The sequence below is a fragment of the Theropithecus gelada genome, chromosome 15 (genome assembly GCF_003255815.1).
Source record: "Theropithecus gelada isolate Dixy chromosome 15, Tgel_1.0, whole genome shotgun sequence".
Lineage (NCBI taxonomy): Eukaryota > Metazoa > Chordata > Mammalia > Primates > Cercopithecidae > Theropithecus > Theropithecus gelada.
In genome coordinates, this window is record NC_037683.1 from 106,933,979 (window position 1) to 106,956,474 (window position 22,496).

General features: G+C 55.1%; 1 protein-coding gene across 1 annotated transcript; it reads right to left on the minus strand.

The window, feature by feature from the left end:
- Positions 1 to 18,864: 18,864 nt before the first annotated feature.
- BARX1 (BARX homeobox 1) lies at positions 18,865 to 22,488 on the minus strand. The gene is made up of 4 exons (XM_025360160.1): positions 22,150 to 22,488; positions 20,129 to 20,420; positions 19,962 to 20,046; positions 18,865 to 19,552 (listed from the first exon to the last, which is right to left on the minus strand). The coding sequence occupies exons 1-4, from the start codon at positions 22,370 to 22,372 to the stop codon at positions 19,388 to 19,390; spliced, it is 765 nt and encodes a 254-aa protein (XP_025215945.1). The 5' UTR covers positions 22,373 to 22,488; the 3' UTR covers positions 18,865 to 19,387.
- Between the last annotated feature and the right edge of the window lie 8 nt (positions 22,489 to 22,496).

Sequence of the window (22,496 nt, forward strand, 5' to 3'; positions counted from 1 at the left end):
ATGGAGCTCCTCACTGTTGAATCAAGTCAGTTCTAGGCTTATTTCCATTTGTTTCCAAAAGCACTAAGAGAATTTCAAAATTTCTTAGCCTCAGTACTATATAAACAGGAAAAATAAAAGTCTGTGGGGCTATACTTGTCAGCTGTGGCTGCCATAACAAAATGTCACACACTGAGAGCCTTAAACAACAGATATTTATTATCGCACAGTCCTGGAGGCTGGAATTCTGAGATCAAGGTGTCGGCAGGGTTGGTTTCTCCTGAGCCCTCTCTCCTTGGTTTGTAGACAGCGTCTTCTCCCTGTATCCTCACAGGGTCACCCCTCTGTGTGTGGCTGTGTCCTCATCTCCTCACAGGACTCAGTCATGTTGGGTTGGGCTCACTGATATGACCTCATTTTGCCTTAATTACCTTTGTAAAGACCCTGTCTCCAAATACAGTCACCTTCTGAGATTCCAGGGGTTAGAACTTCAACACAGGGTTGGGACAAGGCACAATTTGGCCCGTCACAAGGATTCATGCCATAGTTCTGACCACAGCAATTCTGCTGTCTTAAAATTAAAAGAGCACAGACATTCACGTTCCCCCAAAACAGAAAGTTCTTTCCAACTACAATGGCAGCTTGGCACAGGGAATCAAGGGCAGACTCTTGTCCACCGTCAGTTGTGTCCCTTCCCTGACCCAGGTCTCAGTTTTCACCTGTAAAATGGGGACATAGGAGCAGCTGACGGCTGACGCCCCACTTGGTTTCCAGCTTGGTGAAGGCAGGAGCCAGTGCCAACCAGCTACGGGAATAGTCAGGACATGGGGACGGGGCCCTGCCCTGTGGTCGAGCTGAGCCCCATGTGGGCTCAGTACCAGACTAGTGACTCCATCTTTTGGTCCTTTCAGCACCACAGGGAGCCCAGCTGGCCTGCACCCCTAAGCAGTCAGGAGGAGGCTTTCACCCAGAGGGACCCTGGCCGTGTGTCCTGCAAGGCAAGCGGGTGCTCCCATGGCCTAGGCAGCTCTGCAGTCCTCACGCCTTCCCTGGGACTCTAAAAGTAGTGTTTGAGCCCCAGGTGGAGGGGCAGAGAGAGTGGGAGTGGGGGTGAGAGTGAAGGAAAGAAGAAAGCGGGGAGGAAGAGGAGAGAACCAATATCTGGGAGACCCAGCAGCAAATGCCACTGGGGGAAGGTCCTTGGATGATTTTCACTTGACCATTTTGTTGCTCAGCTACAGTGGGAGTCTCCCAAGCAGGCCTGATTGGTCAGCACTTGAGACCTCTCCAGGGGGAGCCCCAGGAAAGGGTAGAGAATGTGTCTGCCTGGTCCTGTCCCTCCTGTATTCCACCAGCCAAGGCCTCCAGGAAGCGACACCCCTGCATTTCAAGCCCTAGGAAGCCTGAACTTCCAGTTTGACAGTGAGGAGCCACCCAGCATAGCCTGGCACTGCACAAGCCAGGGTTAAGGGGATCACAGAGGGCGCATGGTGTTTTATCCCCGTAAACTCACACTAACCACTCTGCTCCTGGGTATCTGCCAAACACTCTTTCAGCCTGAGAGCAGCCCTGGTGTGGTAGCGGATGGAGGTGAGGATTGGGGTCAGCCTGGGGTCTGCCACTGGGGGAGTAGTTCGGGGACCTCCTGGGCACATCCCAGCAGCCATCAGGAGCAATGGGCGGGATCCCTCCCAGCAACACAGACGGACTGTGAAAAACCACAGTGCGGTGTTCAGAAAGCAAGACGCAGAAGGAGGCACGGTAACAGCACAGTTTCAATGGTCTACGTTAAAAACTCTTCTTATTCATTCATTTCCTTGAACAAACATTTACAGAGTGCCTGTATTAGCCAGGCACTGTCTTGACCATCCAAACAATGATACACATTTCATAAGAACATAAAAGCAAAACCCCCTAAACACATCACAACAGTCATGTGCAGGAGGGGAACGCGGATAAAGGAGAGATACAGGGCCCAGGGCCGGCTGGCCAGTACTTTGCTTCAACGTATTGGCACCTGGGACCCCACAGCCCGAAGGCAAAACAACACATCCATGAGTGCCCCTGCCCATCTGCAGGCAGTTTTTAGGGGAAATGGAGGAGTCCCCTCGTGGGAGGAGAACGCAGTCTAGACCCAGTACTTGCCGTTCAGCAAGTGAAACGCAGGCCAGATTTCAGCCCCACTCGCCGCACAGCTGTCAGCCTTGGGCAGTGCTGGACCTGCAAAACTGTGCGTGGCTGTCCTGCGTGCAGCTCAGCCGTTAGCACACCCAGTGGTAACACACAAGGTAGTTGGATAGGGAGACGAAGGGAAGTAGAGAGATGATCGATTTTAAAAGTACGGGAGAGAGGTAAGAGCCTCTAAGCTTCAAACCTGTATGGAAGGACACACCCCACATCCCTGTGGCTAGCGGTCTTGATGGGAGAGGAATTGGAGAGACTCACAGAGAGGGCTGGGATTCCAGGTAAATTTTACTTTAGTCTTTATTGAGTCAACAGACGCTTGACTTTTTAATTAAAAATAAAGCAAAGGATCCCTTTTGCCATTCTGGTTGAGTGTGCCATTGGGCAGGAACTGCTGGACGGCAGGAGGCACAGCGTAGGGAAGAGGGCACAGATGGGCTCTAGATGCTGGGCTCTGTGCCCACCAGGAGGAGGAGAAAGCACCAGGGCATGGGAACCTGAGCCTCCCTGCATCGCCCACCACCCATCCATGGGCCTGAACTGCTTGGCCTGGCTTCAAGTCCCAAGAGTGGCGTGCAGGCCCCTGGGGCTCTGAGGTGGAGAGCGAACGGTCAGAGGTCATGGATACACTGTGTTTCGTCCTCTGCCACTGCATTAGAAACCTGGCACACCTTCCAACACCTGCTGGTGCCCTTTTGAATAGAGACAGAGCAGCCCTCAGGATCTAAGGCTTCTGACTCTGCAAGATCATGGTTTAGCCAGAAGTTGATGACCCTTTTTCTTTTATTGTATTATTTTCTTAAACTTACTTTCGTAAGTAAGTTTACGTACGGCAAGACGATACTGGTTTTCCACTTACTGCAGTGATATAGGCTTTCTTTTTTAAAAAACACTTTATTTACATCTTATAAAACTAGACATACTCTGACTATATAATCCAGCAATTACACTCCTAGGTATTTACCCAAAGGAGTTGAAAAACGTATGTCCACATGAAAACCTGCACATGGACGCTGATGGCTGCTTTATCCATAATAATTGTCAAAACTGGGAAGCAACCAAGATGCCTATGGATAGGTGCATGGATAAACAAACTGTGGGACATCCAGACAACGGAATAGTCTCCATTGTTAAAAAGAAAGGGGCTGCAAGCGCTGAGAAGACAGGGAGGAAGTTCAAATGCAAATCACCAAGTGAAGAAGCCAATCTGAAAAGGATACATGCTGTGTGACTCCAACTACAGGACATTCTGGAAAAGGCAAAACCACGGAGCAGTAAAAAGATCAGCGGTTGCCAGGGTTTGTGGGGAGGGAGGATGAATAGATCAAGCACAGGTGGTGCTGAGGGCAGTAAGTCTACTTTGTGGGATTCTATAGTGGTGGATACATGGCATCAGACATTTGTCCAAACACACAGAGTATACAGCACCGAGAGAGAACCCTAACGTCCGCTGGGGACCTTGGGTCTTGTTGTGCATTAATGTAGGTTCATGAGTCGTAGCCAATACCCCACTCTGGTGGGGGAAGCTGATTATGGGGGAGGCCGTGCATGCGGGGGGAGGGGCATAGGAGAACTTGCTGCACTTTCCTTCAGCTCTGCTGTGAACCTGAAACTGCTCTAAACAATAAAGTCTAGTTTTTAAAAATTAGAAAATTCAGAACTATGAAAAGAAGAAATTATGGTTATTACTTTAAAATAAATGGAGAGATCTACCAACAAAAAAAACAGTGAATGGGTTTAAGGAGAAACATGAAGCGATAGACAGTCAGTCAGTCAGTCAGTCAGCCAAACAGTCAGATAGTCAGTCAGTCATACAGATAGTCAGCCAGTCAGATAGTCAGTCAGTAAGTCAGATAGTAAGTCAGTCAGTCAGCCAGTCAGTCAGCCAGTCAGTCAATCAGTCAGTCAGTCTGTCAACCAGTCAGATAGTCAGTCAGCCAGTCAGCCAGTCACTCAAATAGTCAGCCAGTCAGCCAGCCAGTCAGATAGTCAGTCAACCAGTCAGTCAGCCAGTCAGCCAGCCAGCCAGTCAGTCACTCAAATAGTCAGTCAGCCAGTCAGATAGTCAACCAGTCAGTCACACAGAGGAGGCTTCTACTTCATCCTCAGAAGAGCTTGGAGGGCTTCCTGGAGGAGGCAGTTTCTACACTGAATCTTGAAAGGGAAGCACGAGTTCACCAGGCCTAGAGGCCAGGCAGGCATTTCAGCAATGTGTCAATGACATGGTTGGCCAAGGTGGGGTAGGGGTACGCTGTGAGCGAAGCACCAGAGACTGAAGCAATCATGTTCCTTTGAGACCCAGTAGTGTGGCCACTTTCCACACAGTATCTACTTCTAAGATGGACACTCAGAGCCAAAAATCACCCTCAGGAAAGAGTCACGTCCAAGACTGCCAGTACAGCCCATGACAAGCCCAGGCTGACCCAGCCTGTCTTTATTCCAACTTGGAAATGGACCTCTTGTTCCCTCAGTTGAGCACCAGCTGAATGAACAGCTTTAATTGAGGTGGGGTACTCACAGGTAAGGTCTCCCAGGACCGAGAGTGCCTGAAGAACTGACTTGCACATGCATACCCAGTTCCAGACAAGTTTGCAGGGACGGGGCGTGGTGTGGACTTAGTGTCATGTGACTATGTTCTCACTGCAACCCCTGCAGTGATAGAGGGGTTTACGCCTAACACATAAAGACTCTTACAGTTAATAAGAAAACAGGTACCTAAGTAGAAAAATGGACAAAAGTCTTTCATTTCGAGACAGGGTCTCACTCTGTTCCCCAGGCTGGAGTGCAGTGACACAATCACAGCTCACTGCAGCCTTGACCTCCTGGTCTCAAGCAATCCTGCCCTCCCAGCGTCCTGAGCAGCTGGGACCACAGGTACATGCCACCACACCTGGCTAATTTTGTACTTTTTGTAGAGACAAAACACAGTAGAGACTGTGTTGCCCAGGCTGGTCTCAAACTCCTCACCTCAAGTGGTCCTCCCACCTGGGCCTCCCAAAGTGCTGGGAGTGCAGGCGTGACCCACCGCACCTGGCTGAAAGTCTTGAATAATCATTTCACAAAAGAGGATATCCACATGGCACTACATATATGAAAAGGTGATAATGCAAATTCAAATCCCAGCGAGCTAGCACTACACACCCACCAGATAAGGTACAATGAAAGAGACTATGCCCAGTGTTGAGGAGGATGTAGAGCACCGAGGATTCTCCCGGAAGGAGGATAAGGTGGTGGTGTCACTTTGGAGAACTGTTTGAAAGATCCAGGAAAGCTGAACCTATGCATATGCTGTGACCCAGCAGTTCCACGCCTGGCCACAGACTCTACTGAAATGCATAGACAGATTGACCTAGAGATGTTACTCAATCCATCAGCACATCCATCACTCATTCCACAAGTACTTATCAAGCACCTCCTATGTGCCAATCACTGTCCTGAGAGCTCAGGACACACATGATAAAAGAGACTAAAGTGCTGGGAGATTGCATTCTGGAGGAAGAGAGATGCAAATAAGGCAAAATAAGGACAGCGGATGTGTGCCCAACAGGGATACAAGCTGCGGAGCACCCTGGAGCAGTGAGTGGGGAGAGGGGCTGGGCCAGACTAGGGGTTCTGGGCTGGGGCTATAATGGAGTGCTCACTAAGGAGACAGTATCCGCATATCTGAGCGGCCTGTGAGAGGCCAGAGGGAGTGGACTGTAGGCAAGTCTGGAGAAGGAGAGTCCAGGCAGATGGAAGAGGGTGAGCAAACGCCCTGGGGCAGATGTTGGAGGAATAGCCAAGAGGTCAGTGTGGCTGTGGGTCTTAAGCAGAAGGGGAGGTGGAAGCAGTTAGAGAGGGGAGGGGGCCTTCAGGAGAGGCGAAAGAAAGGCAGGGTCTGGCTGGGCGCGGTGGCTCACTCCTGTAATTCCAGCACTTTGGGAGGCTGAGGCAGGCGGATCACGAAGTCAGGAGATCAAAACCATCCTGGCCGACATGGTGAAACCCTGTCTCTACTAAAAATACAAAAATTAGCCGGGTATGGTGGCACATGCCTATAGTCCCAGCTACTCAGGAGGCTGAGGCAGGAGAATCGCTTGAACCTGGGAAGCAGAGGTTGTAGTGAGCCAAGATCGCGCCCCACTGCACTCCAGCCTGGTGAGAGAGAAGGACTCAAAAAAAAAAAAAGAAAGAAAGAAAGGCAGAGTCTATCTCCCTACAGACAGGAGCTGATGGAGGCAGGGCTAGCTTTTACCCCGCTATGTGTCCCCAGCACAAATCAGGCACTTCACAGCTTCTCAAAAATGCAGCAAATCAAGCCATTCTCATGGGGACAGGATCTGGGCTGCCTGGTCTTCCACTGTGTCCATCAAGTGTCTAGACCATGACCTGACAACATTTCTTATCTGACCAGCCCCTTTCCTGGGGCCTTGGCAGTGACTGCCACCTGGGCAGGCAGGCATCTCATGCCACCATGTGCAGGAGAGCTGCAGCACACACATCTAGGCCCCAGAGGCTGCAGCACCACAGATGGGAGGTGTACCAAGGCCACTAGGTGAGGGCACTAACAGCACCCCAAAGGCAGAGCTGCCCTCCATGCTGTGGACCACTCTGCAGCCCCACAAAAATCCCTGGCCTTAGCAGAGAGCCTCCTGGTCATATTACAAGCAGCCTAAATAAGACACCTTTAATAAAAAGGAAACACACAACCCCATTTATATAGCGTGTAAAATAGATTAAAATAATTTTAAACACATGAGTAACTCACAGAGACTGTTTTAAAAAAAATCACAAGCAGCACTTTATGGTGAAGACTTCCAGGAACAGGGGCTTGTCCTGCAGACAAGGGACCCCAAAAGACAGAGGCCAGACCATGGATTTTGAGAGGTGAAGCCAGCTAGACTTCCTGAGTCAAGTGGGGACTTGGAGAACTTTTCTGTCTTACAAGAGGATTGCAAAATGCACCAATCAGTCCTGTAAAAATGCACCAATCAGCACTCTGCAGCTAGCAAGAGGATTGTAAAATGCACCAATCAGCAGGATCCTTAAAGTAGCCAATTGCCGGGAGGATTGAAAAAAGGGCACTCTGATAGGACAGAAACGGAACATGGGCAGGGACAAATAAGGGAATAAAAGCTGGCCACTCCTCAAATCAGCAGCGGCAACCTGCTCTGGTCTTCTTCCGAGCTGTGGAAGCTTTGTTCTTTTGCGCTTCACAATAAACTTTGTACCACCGCTCTTTGGGTCCATGCCATATTTCAGAGCTATAACACTCACTGTGAAGGTCTGTGGCTTCATTCTTGAAGTCCACGAGACCATGAACCCACCGGAAGGAACCAGCTCCAGACACAATGGGACTCCTACGATGTAGCCCTGAAGGCTGGCCTTTCCAGAATGGGACACTGAGCCTGGCTTATACCCAGGTACTACGTGGCAGAGCAAGGTGCTAGCGCCATGAGCATCCAGCCTGAGTCCTCCCTTCCGTTTTTCATGCTCTCCACCAGCTCAGACACACGGGCAGAGATGGTGGCCCTGAGGTTTGGGGGTGGGCAAGGAAATGTGCTTGGGGTCTCACCCACTCACCCTTGGCTTCCGTCTCCTTATTTAGGAAACAACTCTAAGGGCTAGTGCTGCCCACTTGCTGCAGCTGTCTTTTGACGGCCCCTCCTGAATCACACACCTCCTGTGATGGGGAACTCACCCCCTGACAGACATCCCTGGCAGCTGACACTGGGAGGAAGCTTTTCTTTGCCGGCACCAGCTTCCCTAGGAGAAGAGCCCCGGAGGTTGTTTCCCAGAACTCCATGGGAGGACTGTCCCCGGCCTACCCTTGCTCCTCTCATGGGACCTGGGCCCTCTCCTGCAGCCCACCGTGGTCCTCCTACCGGGATGCACACCTTCTCCCTGGATCAAATGAGCTGCTCCTCTTCTCTGTGAGTTCCCAACCCTATTCCTTGCCCGCCTCTAATCACAGACATCAAGTCCCAGCTGCCTGGAGGGCAGCCAGCAGGGAACTGCCAGCGGCTGGCACCACTTCCCACCTCTACTTCCCAGGGTCCTTCCCACCTGCCACAGCTCAGGCCTCTCATTAAAGCTCGTCCAGCTCAGCCAGCCACCAACTGAGCGCTCCTCAAGATGCACCTGAATCCCGCCTCTGCCACATCTGATCCTGCCCCATCATTTCTCATCTGGATGGTGGCAGTAATTCCCACGGCTCCCTGCCTAGACCCTCTTCCCACCTCCAGACACGGCAAGAGGAACCCCTCAAACCTCCGTCAGATTGCCTCTCTGAGGGAAAACAAGGCTCAAGCCTGCCCCACAAACTCTTGCCACACTGGCTGGGCCCTTGTGCCTGCTGTGCCCTCCCCTCCCACTTCTCCCTTGCTCCCGTGTCACCAGCTCCATGGGGCCTGTCGGACTGTGCACCCATTCCTCTTCCTTGGTTTATTTTCACCAAAGCACTTCCATTTGGTGACCTATTACATCTTTACTTACTAATTTTGTTCACTGTCCCCACAACTGGAGGTGGCTCCCAAGGGTGGGGCTTTGCCTGTCCTGCCCTCAGCTGTGTCCTACAATCACCAGGTGCCCAGTTGTGTGCACCGAATGTACTAACAAGTGAAGAAAGCAGTCATCAGCTCGGAGTCAATGATGCAGAACGGGAGGGAATGCATGCTCTCTGAGGGGATGAGCCAAGCCCAGAATCTTGTCCAAAGAAGGCACAATAACTTTTCGGTTGTGGTAAAATATGCACAACATAAAATTTACCATTGTAACTATTTTTAAGAGTTCAGTGGTTTTAAATACAGTCACATTGTTGTGCAACCATCATCATCATCATCCGTCTGCATAACTCTTTCCATCTTGTAAAACTGAAACTCTGTCCCCCTTCAACACGAGTTCCCCACTGCCCCTCCTCCAGCCCCAGAGTAGGCTCACTGTCCACTGGCTAGCAAATTGTCAGAGTCCAGTGAGAGAACACCCAGGCACCCAACAGGTTACATGAAGTGGGTTTGTTCCTTACAGATAGGCAGCAAGGGACAACGGAAGCCTGGGATCCCCTGTCTTGTTCATTCATGTGTGCCCCACTTGCACCCCAGCTGAAGGGTCCTGGAAAGCAGGTCTCGGACTGGGTTTTAGACCAGGGAGCGAAGAGGCTTGCTGGCTAAACCACTGAAGGACATCCTGCTTCTATGGTGGGAACTAGAACAGAGCCAGGGTTGCCCCAGCCGTCCCTCTCTATGGGTGTCATAGCCACAGCACATTCTACAGTTATTCTTGAGAACTACAAGTGAGTAAAGGGGGAGAAGCGAGATTGTCCAAAGCCACCTAAACCCTGGCACTCCCGTTCTACTTTCTGTCTCTATGACTTTGATGACTGTAGGGACTTCATATAACTGGAATCACACAGTATTTGTCCTTTGCTGACTGCCTTATTCCACTGAGCATAATGTCCGCGAGGTTCATCCACGTTGTAGCATGGGTCAGAACTTCCTTCCTTTTTAAGTGTGAATAACATTCCATTGTGTGTACAGAGCACATTTTGTTTCTCAGTTCATCTGCTCATAGACACTTGAGATGCTTCCACCCTTTGGCTATTGTGAATCATGCTGCTACGAACATGGGTATACAAATAAGGCACGAATAACTTCTTATTGTAAGATCAAATAAGGGAATGAGGAAATGAATACATGAATAATGAAAAAAATGATAGTAAAGAGTATCCACGCTTGCGCTTCTCCCACAGCCCCACTCACTCCCTGCCCGTGATACTGGTTTCTGCCACCAAGGCCTCCTCCTCCTCCTCTTTCTCCTGCCTTGCGCATCCCCCATCAGCAAGAGCACAGGAGCTCCATGTGGACTGGGCCTCCAAGAACCCGCTGGGCTGCCCAGCGGGGCCCCTTCACAAAGAAGCACACCGTCCCTTCTTTAGAAGGGGTCCTGCTTGCTTATGTTCACAGGATGTCCAAGGTCTCCTTGAAGATCAGGAAATCTAGGCAGCCATCCCAGCCTCTGAATAGCCACTGCTGGCATCACACAGACCGGGTATCAGGGAGTGTGCGGTCCTCCTTGCTTTCTCCTCCTTTCCTTCCCTCTTCCTTCCTCCTCCTCCTCCCCCTTACACACCAGGGAGGCTGCTGCATGATTAATGCAAAGCTGCTTGAAGCAGAACGTGGAAGATTCCAGAAGCTCTGAGCTGGGCAGGGTCCTACTCTTCAGCTGGTCTTAAACCTCGTTTTGCAGCTATCCTGTTGTTCAAATAAAAGCCTACCCAGAACCACAACAGTTTAGAGACATGAGGGGAGCTGCTTTCATGGTTTCCCCTCCCCACGGTGGCCCTCTATGGAGCTTGCCCATCCACTCATGTTACACAGGGCAAGACTGATGCCACACAGCTGACAAAGGGTGTGGTGTCCAGCAAATCAACCCAGGGGCAGCTGGAGCTTGACCTTGCAGGGGAACTCTGGGAGCCAGTGTGGACAGCACCCCTCAGCATCATCTACCTGGGGGTGAGGCAGGTCTCTATCCACAAACTCCCACCCCCCCCTGGTTGAGGACCACTTTCAAGGGTGGAAGGGGTGAATTTCTTGGCACTTTCAGGCTGCTACAAGGGCAGGCTTTGGTGGCAGCAGAAGCCCTCAGCCAACTCAAAGCCAGAGCTTACAGCTGAAAGAGCTGGGCCATCATTCATTCATTCATTCATTCATTCTTTCATTCACTGCAAGGCCTGATGGGTTTTATTGCTGCTGAAGCGTCAGTGTAGGAATGACATGGCCTGACCTATGAGACCGTGAGGAGTCCCAAGAGTGGAGCACCACTAGGGTCACACCCATGCTGCCAAAAGCCTGCCAATCAGCCTGCCCCTGCCTCAGTTTACCACCAGCAGGCAGGAGAGGAGAGGGTGTTGCATTCCACCAGCTGTGACAGGGAAGGCCAAGCTAACTATTGTCACGAGATATTCACACATGGGTCATAAGCAGACAGTGAGAGTTTGGCCAGGACCTTCGAGTGTGTAAGTGTTGGGGCAGCAGGACATTCACTCATCCGGCCCACAGATCTTTGCTGTGCACTTGCCACATCCCAGTGCTATCCAGGACCCAGGGTGCAGGACAGGCAGGGTCTCTGCCCTTCCGGAGCAGACATGCCAGTGGGAGAGATGGGCAGCAGCCCATCAACTGGTAAGCTCCCGAGGACTGCCCTCATGTAAGTGCCATGAAGACAACAGAAGGGAATTATGCCAGACCCTCAGGGACCCCAGCCCAAACTTGCCTCCAAAGCCCAGGCTCTCTTCTTGCCAACAGTCCATCATCGGCCCACAAGGAGGGAGGAGCAGCAAAGGCCTGCAGAGAGCCAGCCCTGTCCCCTTGACCAGAACAGGGATGCCCCCTGCAGTTCTGTGAGCTCCTCCATCCTAGTAGCTCCCATCAGCTCCAGGGACACCACTTGAACACCAAGTTATACCCTCACATTTGTTCCAAAAATATTTTGGGAGGAAATCCCACTCATTGCATGCCTAGGCACCCAATGAGGACATGAGATGGTGTTACCAGTTCCTATTTTAAAGAGGGGGAAACTGAGGCACAGAGAAGACAGATAACTTGCCGAAGGTCACACAGCTAACAAATGATGAAGCCCTGGGTGTTAACCACAGTGCTAGGCTGCCCCATGGCTCAGCTGTGCTTGTATTTGGGCCCTTCACTGATTGAACTCAAAACAGCTGTATTCTGGAATGAATTGCAATGCAGTTCAGCGAGCTAAGCCTTCTCCGGGAATCTTCTCAGGGCTGAAGGTACAAGACTAGCTCATCAAGTTACTTTGGGCTGAATTACATCCCAGCTCTGCTTGCCATTCACTCGGTGTGAGACTCTTTTCTAAGCCTCAGTTTTCTCATCTGAGAAACAGATTTCACAGTCTCTGTCTCAAAAGGTTTTCGGATTAAGCACACAGGGATTAGCCACAGCCATGCCCGACATCAGTGCTTCCAAAATGGTGGAGGTGGGGATGGAAAGGCCCCATCCTGGGCCTGGCACACATAGCTGGTCCCCAGTGCTAGCTGGCTTCTATCCCTGCCTCTGCTTGGAGAGGGCCTGGGCCCCCTTCAGGCTCCAGGGCTGGGGAACGATGCCACTTGGTGCTCCTGCCCCACATCCCCACGTGGAGCCCTGGACCATTCCCAAATCCTGCCTGCAGGACCAGCCCAAACCCCTCTAGACCTTCCCCCTGCCCACACTCAGCCACCAGCCACCAGCCACCATTCAGACAGGAGGAGGGACTTCTACAGATATCCCTGGGGGGAAAAAAAGAACCACTCAGCCAGCATCCTCTGAGCCAGTCTGAGGCTGGGGAGCGGGATGGTATCTGAGCATTTGCAGAGTAAGTTCCTTAAAGTGCAGGAGAATGCTGGGTGGAGAGGAGCAGTGAGAGACCTTGCCCCAAAGATAGATCCCAGGTAGATACACTAGGCATTGTGAGTGGTGGTGAGTGCCAGAGAGCACTGCAGGGTGAGTCAGGGTCTGAGCAGTCCTCTTCTGCGAAACGCCCCTTGGGAGCCCAGGACGGAAGAAGCAGACAGTCCCTGGCAGCTGGGAGCACAGGGAAGAGCATTGCAGACTGAGGAACAGCATGTGCGAGTGCCCTGGGGAAGGAGGGAGGTTGGCTCATTGGAAAAGCAGAAACACAAAGAGGAAGTTTTCTGTCACTTTCCATTGTCGCCACTACCAGGCAGGGAACTCGCTTGTTTCTGTGCTCAAGGTCACATGGCGGTCTGGGGGACAGCTGGGCTGCCTTCTTTCAGTAACTCTTTCCTCACCCTAACTTTTCCACCTTCCTCTCCTATCTGCACTTTCCCTTTCCTTTCTCCAGCCTGTCTCTCCATTTCTCCACCCCGACTCTCTCACACACACTTCCCTGTTTCTCCTTTTCTCTCTCTTAAGACACTGCCGCTGTCGTCCACCTCTGTCTCTGCTTTCTGCATTTCTTACCCCGTGTTGTGGTCTCTCCTCCCTCGGGGTTGAGTCCCTCTGCGTGTTCTCCCCTGCCTCGGCCTCCACCTGCCCCTTGCACGGGCGGCGCCGCCTGCCGTGCGCAGCGCGAGCCTCGCTAATGCGTTTCGCATGGCGCGTCAGTCAAACGCCCTTCTAATGTCCTTAAAGCACGCAGAAAATTGCATCCTTATGAAAAAGGAGAAAAAAAGCAAATTGCCTGGTGGAGGCGGAGCCGCCGCGGGGGCTGGGGCGGCTGCGCGTGCGGGCCGAGTTGCGTTCGGCAGTGCGGACTGGGGGCAGCCGTCAGGGGATCTCCCCGGCCAGGGCGCAGGAGCAGGACGCTGCCTCTTCCCAGCGCTTCCAAGTGGTGCCTGGGCCCACATCCTTGCCTGCTCTCTCCCACTCTTCCACCTCTCCTTGCTCGTTCTCCTTGCTCCTGGCCTCCCACTGCACCGCCTCCCTCCGCACCACCTCCCTCCGCCAGGCTCATAACCGCCTTCCGACCACTGCAGTTGGTTTCCCTCATCCCCAGGCGCTTTTCACAGCACGGCCCCTTCCTCCTGGTCACTCAGGTCTCCACTGAAGGGTCACTTCCTGAGACCAATCTTCCCAGACCATCCTGGCTAAAGCCCCCACCCCACTCATCTTCTATCACCTGCTGCATTTTCCACTTGACAACGATCACTCTCTGAAATCATCTTGTGGATTTAATTGTGGCTTCTTCACCGTCTGTCCACCCCTCCCTAGCACCGTGTCTGGCACGCAGAGGTCATGTTGAACAAACTGGTGAACAAATGAGTGAGACTTATTCCAGGCCGGCAGGGGCTTTGGAGACCCTAAGGCATGTGGGGCACCCCAAGCTGGACCTTGAGGCTGCTGAGTGAGGGGCAGTGGAGACTCGCCAAGCTGAAATTAGATCCAATTCGTTGCTAACGGTTTTGTGTTAGTTGCCTAACATCTGTGAGGTTTCTCTTCCGGAAAATGGGAGTAGGAGCACCTACCTTACTGGGGTGTCACTGGATGGACAAGGTAATTCAGAAGAAACTGGCAGGGCAGATTCTGTCCCTAGCGCTAGGAATTGTCTGCCACACTCAATAAGTGCTTGTTAAAGGAATGAAGGGCTGACATAAGAGCTTGATACCTATCAGTGAGTTCATGCTGCCTCTGATGTCAGATGCACGATTATTTCCCGAAGCATTGAGAAAGAAAAGTTGTTTAAATATTGCGAAGGGAGCCATAGCCCATTGCTCTCATATCACCTGGAATTTTTATTTTATACCTACTCAAAGATCTCTTTTAGGCTTATTAGGACATAGATTTAAAAAAAAAAAAAAAAAAATCACTATTGAGTTTACATCAAAACGGCAACTATCAGCGCAATCAATCAGCACTGGAGGTATTCCTAAAACTTCTTTGAGGTCAGAGGCACCTCTCTCAGTGGACACCCTCTAAGCTGCTCCTCCCCTGTGAATTTCTGTGCCTTGCTGAAGGTCACCCCCCCTCCCCAAGCTGCTCCTCCCCTGTGAATTTCTGTGCCCTACCTGAAGGACTCCCCTCCGTGGTCTTCCCATCCAGAGTTGGTGCCTGAGAGGCCAGAGGCCACCACTGTCCACTGGAATGGCTGGATAACCTCGGCAAACCTGTGGGAGTGTGTGGGGGGTTACATGGGGCATCCATGACACCCACAGCCTCTGGTACCCTCACCCCCATCCCAACTGCCAACTGTTATGGAAACCGGACTTTAGAGATGGGAAGATGCTGTGTTAAAGTTGAGACCTACGAACTCTACCGTGTAAGAGCTAAGACAAATTGAACTTCTGAAGTCACACCAGTGAGGGTCCCCCTTTCAAAGTCAGAGAGATCCCAAGAGGGAAGGCCCTGCCCTGGAGAGGCCTCTGACAGTCCTGGTGCAGGAAGTTGTGAGTGGCCAGGGTACCAGAACAGGGGTAAAGAGCTGAACCAGACTGAGTCAGCAACTGCTGGCCCTGTGGCTGCAGTTACCTTCCCGCCCTGCCCAGCGCAGTGAGGAGTCCCAGCTCTCTTACCTCCCTATAGTGGGGTTGGGGAGGTGGCACTGGAGAAGTTTTCCTTCAGCTCCGAGATCTGGCCCCCGGCTGAGCTGGAAGGGAGGGTGGGGGCGGTAGGTGGGACCACTGGGGAACCCAGCCTGGACAGAGGGTGCAGAGGTTCCCAGCATCAGCTAGTCTCCTCCGTGGACACAGGAACCCAAAGTGGGCTCAGGGGATGTCCTTTGCGTTCTTTCTCCGGTACTGTCATTTCTAGGGCAGAGGCTCCCTGACCTGTAGAAAGGAAATCAGGCGGGGGAGCAACAGAAAACAGAGGAGGTGCCAGGTTTCTGCTCGGACCCTGGAGCTCCAGGAAGATGGGGAGAGACAGCCAAGTGGAGGTGCTCACTCCAGGTTGAGAGGACCACATTTTGGCCACCCCTAGCCGGCCCTGCTCGGTTTTCCTGTAGCACAGTAAGACAGTGCCCTCCGGTTCCAGGGGACAAAAACTTCAGATTCCGCTGTTGTCGACTTGGGCCAGGACCCGCGCTTCTTTATTTTTTATTTTCTTTTATTTTTTTCTTTCTTAGTCCCCACAAGTGACCCTCTAGGGGAATCCAGAACAGGGAAGGGAGCAAGCCAGAGGAATTTTTTTTTTTTTTTTTTTTTTTTTTTAGGTGAAGAGTCGGGGGCGGGATGGGGCGTCCCGCTCGCGACTGCGCTTGCGACTGTCCTCGCGGTGCGGGGGCTTTGCGTGGAGCCGGCGGTGAGCTGGAATATCCAAGCCGGCTGCAACTGGCCTTCCGTTTCCTACACGCTTCCTGCGTGCCGGGCCCAGCTGGGCGCCGCCCAGATCTTCTCTCTCCCGGGACTCCAGCTCCCCTTCTACTGACCAGGAGAACGTCTTGCTCCGAGCCAGGATCATACCAGTCGAGAAGCGACCCCCTCCCCCATCCCGGGCCGGGGCCCTTCTGCCAATCCTCCCCCCAAAGACTCCCTCATTCCCCAAGCCACCTTGAATAAAGCACAATGAGCGCAAACTTCGCGCCTCTGGGCGAACGCTGCCTCCAGTCTAATCCCAGCCTTCTCTCCGCCCCCAGCCCTTCGCGTCCCCAGGGTCCAGGCGGTTGCAGGCGCTCCCCACTCCCGCAGGGCCACAGCTCTCGCGAGACTCCTGAGCCCTCTCCTTCCCCTGGCTGCGGCCCCCGGGCTCCGGGAAGCTCAGCCACCGCCTAGGCCCGCGCCATATCTGGGTTTTGTTTCCCAGGAACTTGGGGATGAGAAGAGACTTGTGCATGGAGGGGAAGAGGAATGGGATTCAAAGGACCCTTTCTTCAAGCCCCGGGCCTGAAATGAGGGATGCGACTGCTGCCTGCGGACAGAGAGACAACCTCAGCGCTCGGTGGCTGGGGCGCAGTGGCACGCAGGGCGGGCGCCAGGTAGCTCCAGTCCGGCACGCGCAACCCGACAGACCGCGTCACCTTGGAAGACAGGATGCAGTCCTTTACCTAGAGTGGCAGCTTTGCGGGCTTGGTCAGCACGGGGTTTCCGGGCCGGCGGGCAATCATCTGCCTCTGCGCCTTAGCTCCTTGGAGCGGGCCTGGAGCTTCCTTCGGGTCTCAAGGGTTCCACCAAGCAAGGAAGCCCTGAGCTGCCCAAACACAATGGCGTGCAGCCGGCTACTCTTCCCCGGTCTCGGGAACTCGGTCTGTCTCTGCTTTCCCTGTCCCGCCAAGGAGCACAGAAGTGAAGGCAGTGACAAAAACTCCACCCCTCCCGCACTGCAGGGCCTGGAATCTGGTCTCCCTCATTTGAGGCCCAACTTCCCCACTGACCCACAGGTGACCTCCGACCGGAGTTCCCGCATCAAGTTCCCCTTTGTGCCTGGAGGGGGGTGTTCCCGCTGAAATATTGGGGCCCTTGTGCTCTGACTCCGGATTGGCCGGACCCCCTCCCCCACCTGTCAGAGCCCTGGTCCTACAAAGACCACTAGGTCCAGAACAGCAAGGCACCTTGGGAAAAAAAGACTCACAGGGCAGCTAATCTGCCCAAGGTTGCCCTCCTCGGATTTAGTAAAACCGGAGAGCCCAGAAGGAACTGTGACTGATGCTGGTCAGATCCCCCTCCTTGCCCCTCTTGACTGGTGTAGGTACATTCTACCTTCTTCCACAACTCTGTATGATAGAGACATAGCTGGAAACCAGGTCCCTCAGGCCTCCCTTTCCACGGAAGTCAGACCTTCACTTCCTGTCCTTTCAAATGGAGAAGATTAAATGCAGTCAGGTAAGTCACTTGGCTGCTGGGACCAGTGCAGGCAGGGTGGCTAGGTTGAAAGACCTGGGAGTAACCCCAAGGCTGGAAGGGATTAGGGGCCACAGTCACACACTGATGGTTCATTCATTCCAGGCAGTCAGGGTTGGTTAGGTGTTCTGGCTTCTCAGGAAAAGCAGGTGAGTAGTCTGGTAGCTGTTTGCAAGGCTGAATTAAGAACCCAGAGTGAGCAAGAGCTGGTTTCCCACACCTGGCAGGACTAGGGTGAGGAAAGTGGCTGCAGCCCTCAGAAAGTGCTTGCTCTCTCCTTCTCCTCTCCCCACACTGCCCCCCCACCAAACCCCTCATTCCTTCAGGCCTTGAGGTTCCAGGAGGGGAAGTCAGAGCTCAGGTTCTGCGAAGAGCCTATCAAGCCAAGATCTGAAAGGCAAGGTGTTGCCACAATAGGTGGGGGCCAGAAGAGGTCACTTTCACATTCTGAAACACAAAACTTGCAGCTGAGTTGTTTGTTCCTGAATCTCTTTTTTTCTTGTGCCTAAATCTCTTTTCCTTTTTGAGCCTGGAAGGACCTGGCTTCAGGAACTCTGAATGACCAAGTTTCATAGTCTTACTGAGCTTTAACCAGTAAAGTGGCCGTCGCTCCATCCCCACCTCTGGTCATCCTCCCCACCCCCAGCTTCAGGAAGCACGAGGACAGGAACCTACAGGCAGCCCTGAGCCCAGCCTGGACTGCAGGAAGACAACTGAGACCTCCATGAGAAGGGGGCACCAGAGGGCACACGCAGCCAAGCTGTGTCCCTGCAAGGGACCACCTTCCCTAGGCCGGTGTCAGCTGAGTCCTCTCTCTGCGTCAGCCAGGTGCCCTCACTGCCCGGAGCTGGAACTCAGGCGCCCAGGCGCTGCGGCCCCGAGTATCCTGCGGAAAACGTGAGAACTCTGGGGAGCCACTGCTGCCGCAAGGACCCGCGGGCGGGCTACCGTGCTGGTGGGGGCTCTGTCCAAACCTCGCGTCCTCGACTTCCCATCAGCCTCATAATGGGTTGGTGAAGACCATCTCAAGAACCGCACAAACTGGTACTTCAAGTCCCAGGAAACCGAAACAACCACCGAGGCGGCTGTCTGTCCGGACCACTTCCGGAGCGAGCTCTGCGGCGGACCTCTGGCTCCTGCTCCTTTGGGCACCCGCGGTGCGGCCCGACCGCTCCTGCCAGCGACTCTCTGGCTGGCAAGGAAAAGGAGGTGGAGTTCAGACTGGCCCCTCACGCCCAGAGAGGAAGCGATTCCTAGGATCCTGCAGCCACCGAGCCGCCCGCCGTGCCTAGCCCGGGCTTGGTGACCACCGGCACAGCTGCCTTCCACAGAGCCGGAGCAAAGGAAGTTTAAGAAGCAACTGCCGGCGTTCCGCTTATCTTGCCGCGCCCACCCGCACCCACTGCGGATTCAGAAGCTGCTCCACCGAGCCCGATTGTGTCATAAAATATTTTATTGGAAAAAAAAAGTCACCGTCTTCGCAAGAGGGGGTAGGGGCCCCAGCGACATCGGGAACCCGCCTCCAGGCCGAGCCGACCGGTTGCCCCGGGGGTCTCAGGCCGTGGTGGCCTGAGCCCAACCGCCGGTCCCCGACGTCCAGAAGCGGGTGTGTGCCTGGAGGCTCCCCGGCCGGGAAGGCGGCCCCAGACGGGGTGGGGGTGCAGGCGAGGAGCGGGGCGTGAATGCGCGTGGAGCGCTCTGCGCCACGGAGCTCAGGGCAGAGACTAGTAGCTTCCGCCGCGCTGGATGCGAGTCTCCCAGGTTAGAGCCCAGAAGCGCGCTTTAGGGTCTGTGTCCTTCCTCGTTTGGCCCCAGTTGTCCGCATTCAAGATCATAATAAAAAGATTTAGGAAGTAAACGTCTTGGACGCGGAAGGGCCGGCTCGCAGGTTTCCGCCGGGTGAGGGGGCTGCGGGCGGCGCGGGCATCCCGGGCCCGGCACCATATGCCGCCCTCAGTCCTCGCGGCTCCTGTCGCTGGGTTCGCCCGGCACCTCCGCTGGTTTCTCCGCATCCTTGGCGCGCTCCTGCTCAGTGAGCTGCTCACTCGTTGGAATTGAGTTCTTCTTGGGCCGCCCCTTGGGCTTGGTGGGAGACTCCAGGCCGCCGCCCTGCAGCACCTGCACGGGGGACCGCCAGCACCTGGGTGAGCCAGGACGTAGACTGGGGATCCCCGAGGAGACTTGCACCCAGGTGGGACTAGGGAGTACAGGAAACCATATGAGGAAATGGTGGGGAAATGTCCCGGGAAATGGCGGCTATTTGTCCAAATGCCGCTGGGGAGCGGCCTGGCCTGGAGAGCATAAGACTGCCAGGAGGCCTGAAGGTGCCGCGAGAGAGGAAGAAATGTCGGCTTAGCCAGGCACCCAAGGGGAAGAAAGAGCTGAGAGAGTCCCGGTGGGTACCAGGCACCGAGGGAATGGGGAGGTTGGGCAGAGTCTCTGCAGGGAGAAGGAGGAGAGTAGCTCTGCATGGCACCGGGGCATGGCCCAGGAAGCCGAGGGGCGGGAAGCCACCAGGCACACTCACTATTTTCTTCCACTTCATCCTCCGATTCTGGTACCACGTCTTCACCTGCAACTGGCTCAGGCCCAGGGATTCAGCAAGATCTATTCTGGAAAGAGCAGGGCGCACCCTCAGCAAGGCAAGTGACCACACTCCCACAGCCCGCTGGCCCCAGCCTTGCCCCGTCCTACCTGTCCGGCGTGGAAAGGTACTTCTGCTTCTCAAAGCGTTTCTCCAGGCCCATCAGCTGCAGCTCGGTGAACACAGTGCGGCTCCGACGCCCCTTCTTGGCCTTGGTGCCTGGCTCCCCAGGGCCTGCCGCCTCCAGCTTCCCGCGGAGCTGCAACTCGAGTGGCAGGTGTGGTGCACCCGCGGCGCCGGGCAGCCCAGGCCCCGCCGCCAGCAGCGCAGAGCTCAGCCCTGAACAGCCCAGCGGCGCCAGTGGGAACTTGAACACCGCCGCCTGCTCGGCCTTCAGCACGGCTGCGAAGAGAATGGGGAGCCGGGTGAGCTAGGACCGCGCTCCTCTACCCCAGGGACTGCCGCACCATGTGCCGACGCGGGTACTCGCGCTTGGCCGGTGCCACCCAGCGCAAAATCTCCATGCCCTGCCCCTCGGCGCCGGTGGCGCAGATGGAGACCCTCCTTAACGCTGCTGTTCCCCAGATCTGGGAGGGAGTATCTCTTCGACCCCGTCCGTGCTCTGTCCTGGAGTTCCCCAAGCCTCAGCGACTCTGAGATCTCGGGGTTCTTGATGAACATGTTTGCAGCTGCGGGAAACTCGGAGTGGTCTTGTCTTTCGGGGAAAGAAGAAACCAAAAATAAAACGGCAGCCGGTCCTAAGAAGATGGGCGTTTGCTCCAACCAAATCAGCACTGCTGCTTAGAAAAAGAATATGCACAGAGCAGGCACATTTGCTCTTCCGTGCGTGGCACAACAGCCATACGGTGGCTAGGAGTCATCTGGGCTGGAGTTGGGTGCTTCTCGGAAATTCCAAAGTACCCTGAGAACCTGGAAATTACTGTCGGCGTTTTCTATTTTCAGACGCTTCCCCATGAAGATGTTTCCATTTTCTTCAGTCCTAAAACGACTGTGTGCCCGCTTCAAACGAATTAGTAACAACAGAGCAGACGGAGATGAAAGGTAGCCAAATGGCGGAGTCCCAGATGGACTTAGAAGTAGCGCGCTGGCCCTGCCGTTTCCAGGCTAGGGAGCACCAACTGGGAGGTGGGGTGTCAGGGAACGCGACTTGAAGGGCTGGGGTCCCGGCTACAGCGTAGAAGCCTCCCTTCCCCGACAGGCCTGTCACTGAGGTGCGAGTCCTAGCCCGGCTGGAGCCGGAAAGGGTAGGGCAAGGCGCAGGTAAATGTGGGGCAGAGGGCCCGCAGGGAAAAGGTAGGAGATGGAAGGCAGACCGACCCCAGTGAGAGAAGCCGAGGGAGGCCGACCCGCAGACGGCTGGAAAGCGAGACAGGAAAGACAAGACGAGGGTGGAGTGCGATGGAGAGGGCACCATCAGGGCAGGGCAGGCCCCGCCAAATTGGGAGAAAGGGCAGAAGCTGAAAAGGTCTGAGCAGGCCGTTCAAGCCCTGCAGAGGCCCAGCCGACCTGAAAGCAGAAGGGACAGCCAGGCAGCTGCTCACAGTCAGGCCTCTGACCCCGAGGCAAGGCCCAAGCAGGTCCGCACTGCGGCCAAGGCCGCGTTCCTCGCCCGCTGGAGCTCCCGGGGGCTCCGGGCCGCCTTGGGCCCGCGTCAGCACCCAGCTATCGGGAGCGCAGGCCTCCTCCCCAGAGGTCCGACTTCCCTGTCTTGGGCAGCCGCGGCCACTCCCGGCCAGCCCTCTGCGGCGAAGCCCAGGCGCCCGTGGCCTGAGGTCGCTTCCACCCACAAGAGTCCGTAGCCTGGTCGTGCGCCTGCAACCGGGATGCTCACTCGGGGTCCCCAGGCTGGAGGCCGAAGGGAAGCAGTGAAGGAAAGAGCGAACACCCTCCCGGGGCGGCCCGCGGGCACGAGGCCTGGTTTCTCTGAGGCCTGGCGTTTGCACCCTCCGCCTCCCGCCTGGAGGGCTCCGAGAGACAGTCCCAGAACTTGCGCTCCCAGAGCAGCTTCCCGGGGCTGCTTCGAGGCCGGAGGAGGCTCGGGGCGCCCCCGCGGTTCAGCTCGCTGTCTCCCGCCAAGCCCTGCCCGCGACCCCGCAGCCGCCACACGTACCCAGGTGGCTGTGGAAAGGCCGCGCCGCCAGCAGCGCCTGCACGCCGAACTTCAGCAGCTCGCCCGCCGCGGCCGCGGCGGCTGCGGGCGCGGCGCCCTTGGGTCCCGGTGGCTCCGTGAGGATCTCCTCAATCATGAAGCTGCGATAGCGGTGCGGCCGGTGGTCCGCGCAGCCCTCGGGCGGGCCGAAGCGCGCGGCGCCCGGCTCCCCCGGCCGCTGCATCGCGGCGCCCACGGCTGCGCCCGCTGTTTGGCGGCGGCGGCGGCTTGGCTCCGGCGCGGGGCCCGCGCGGGACTCTAGGCCGGCCCGCAGCTCGGGGCGGCGCGCGGGCGCCGGCTCATGCCCT

Bases quoted from the DNA above. Each gene is read 5' to 3' on its own strand.
- BARX1 (XM_025360160.1), bottom strand. From the start codon at position 22,372: ATGCAGCGGCCGGGGGAGCCGGGCGCCGCGCGCTTCGGCCCGCCCGAG. The intron at 20,421-22,149 runs GTACGTGTGGCG...TTCTCTTCGCAG, and splicing joins GCCTTTCCACAGCCACCTGG to CCGTGCTGAAGGCCGAGCAG. The intron at 19,553-19,961 runs GTGAGTGTGCCT...TCCCCCGTGCAG, and splicing joins GGATGAAGTGGAAGAAAATA to GTGCTGCAGGGCGGCGGCCT.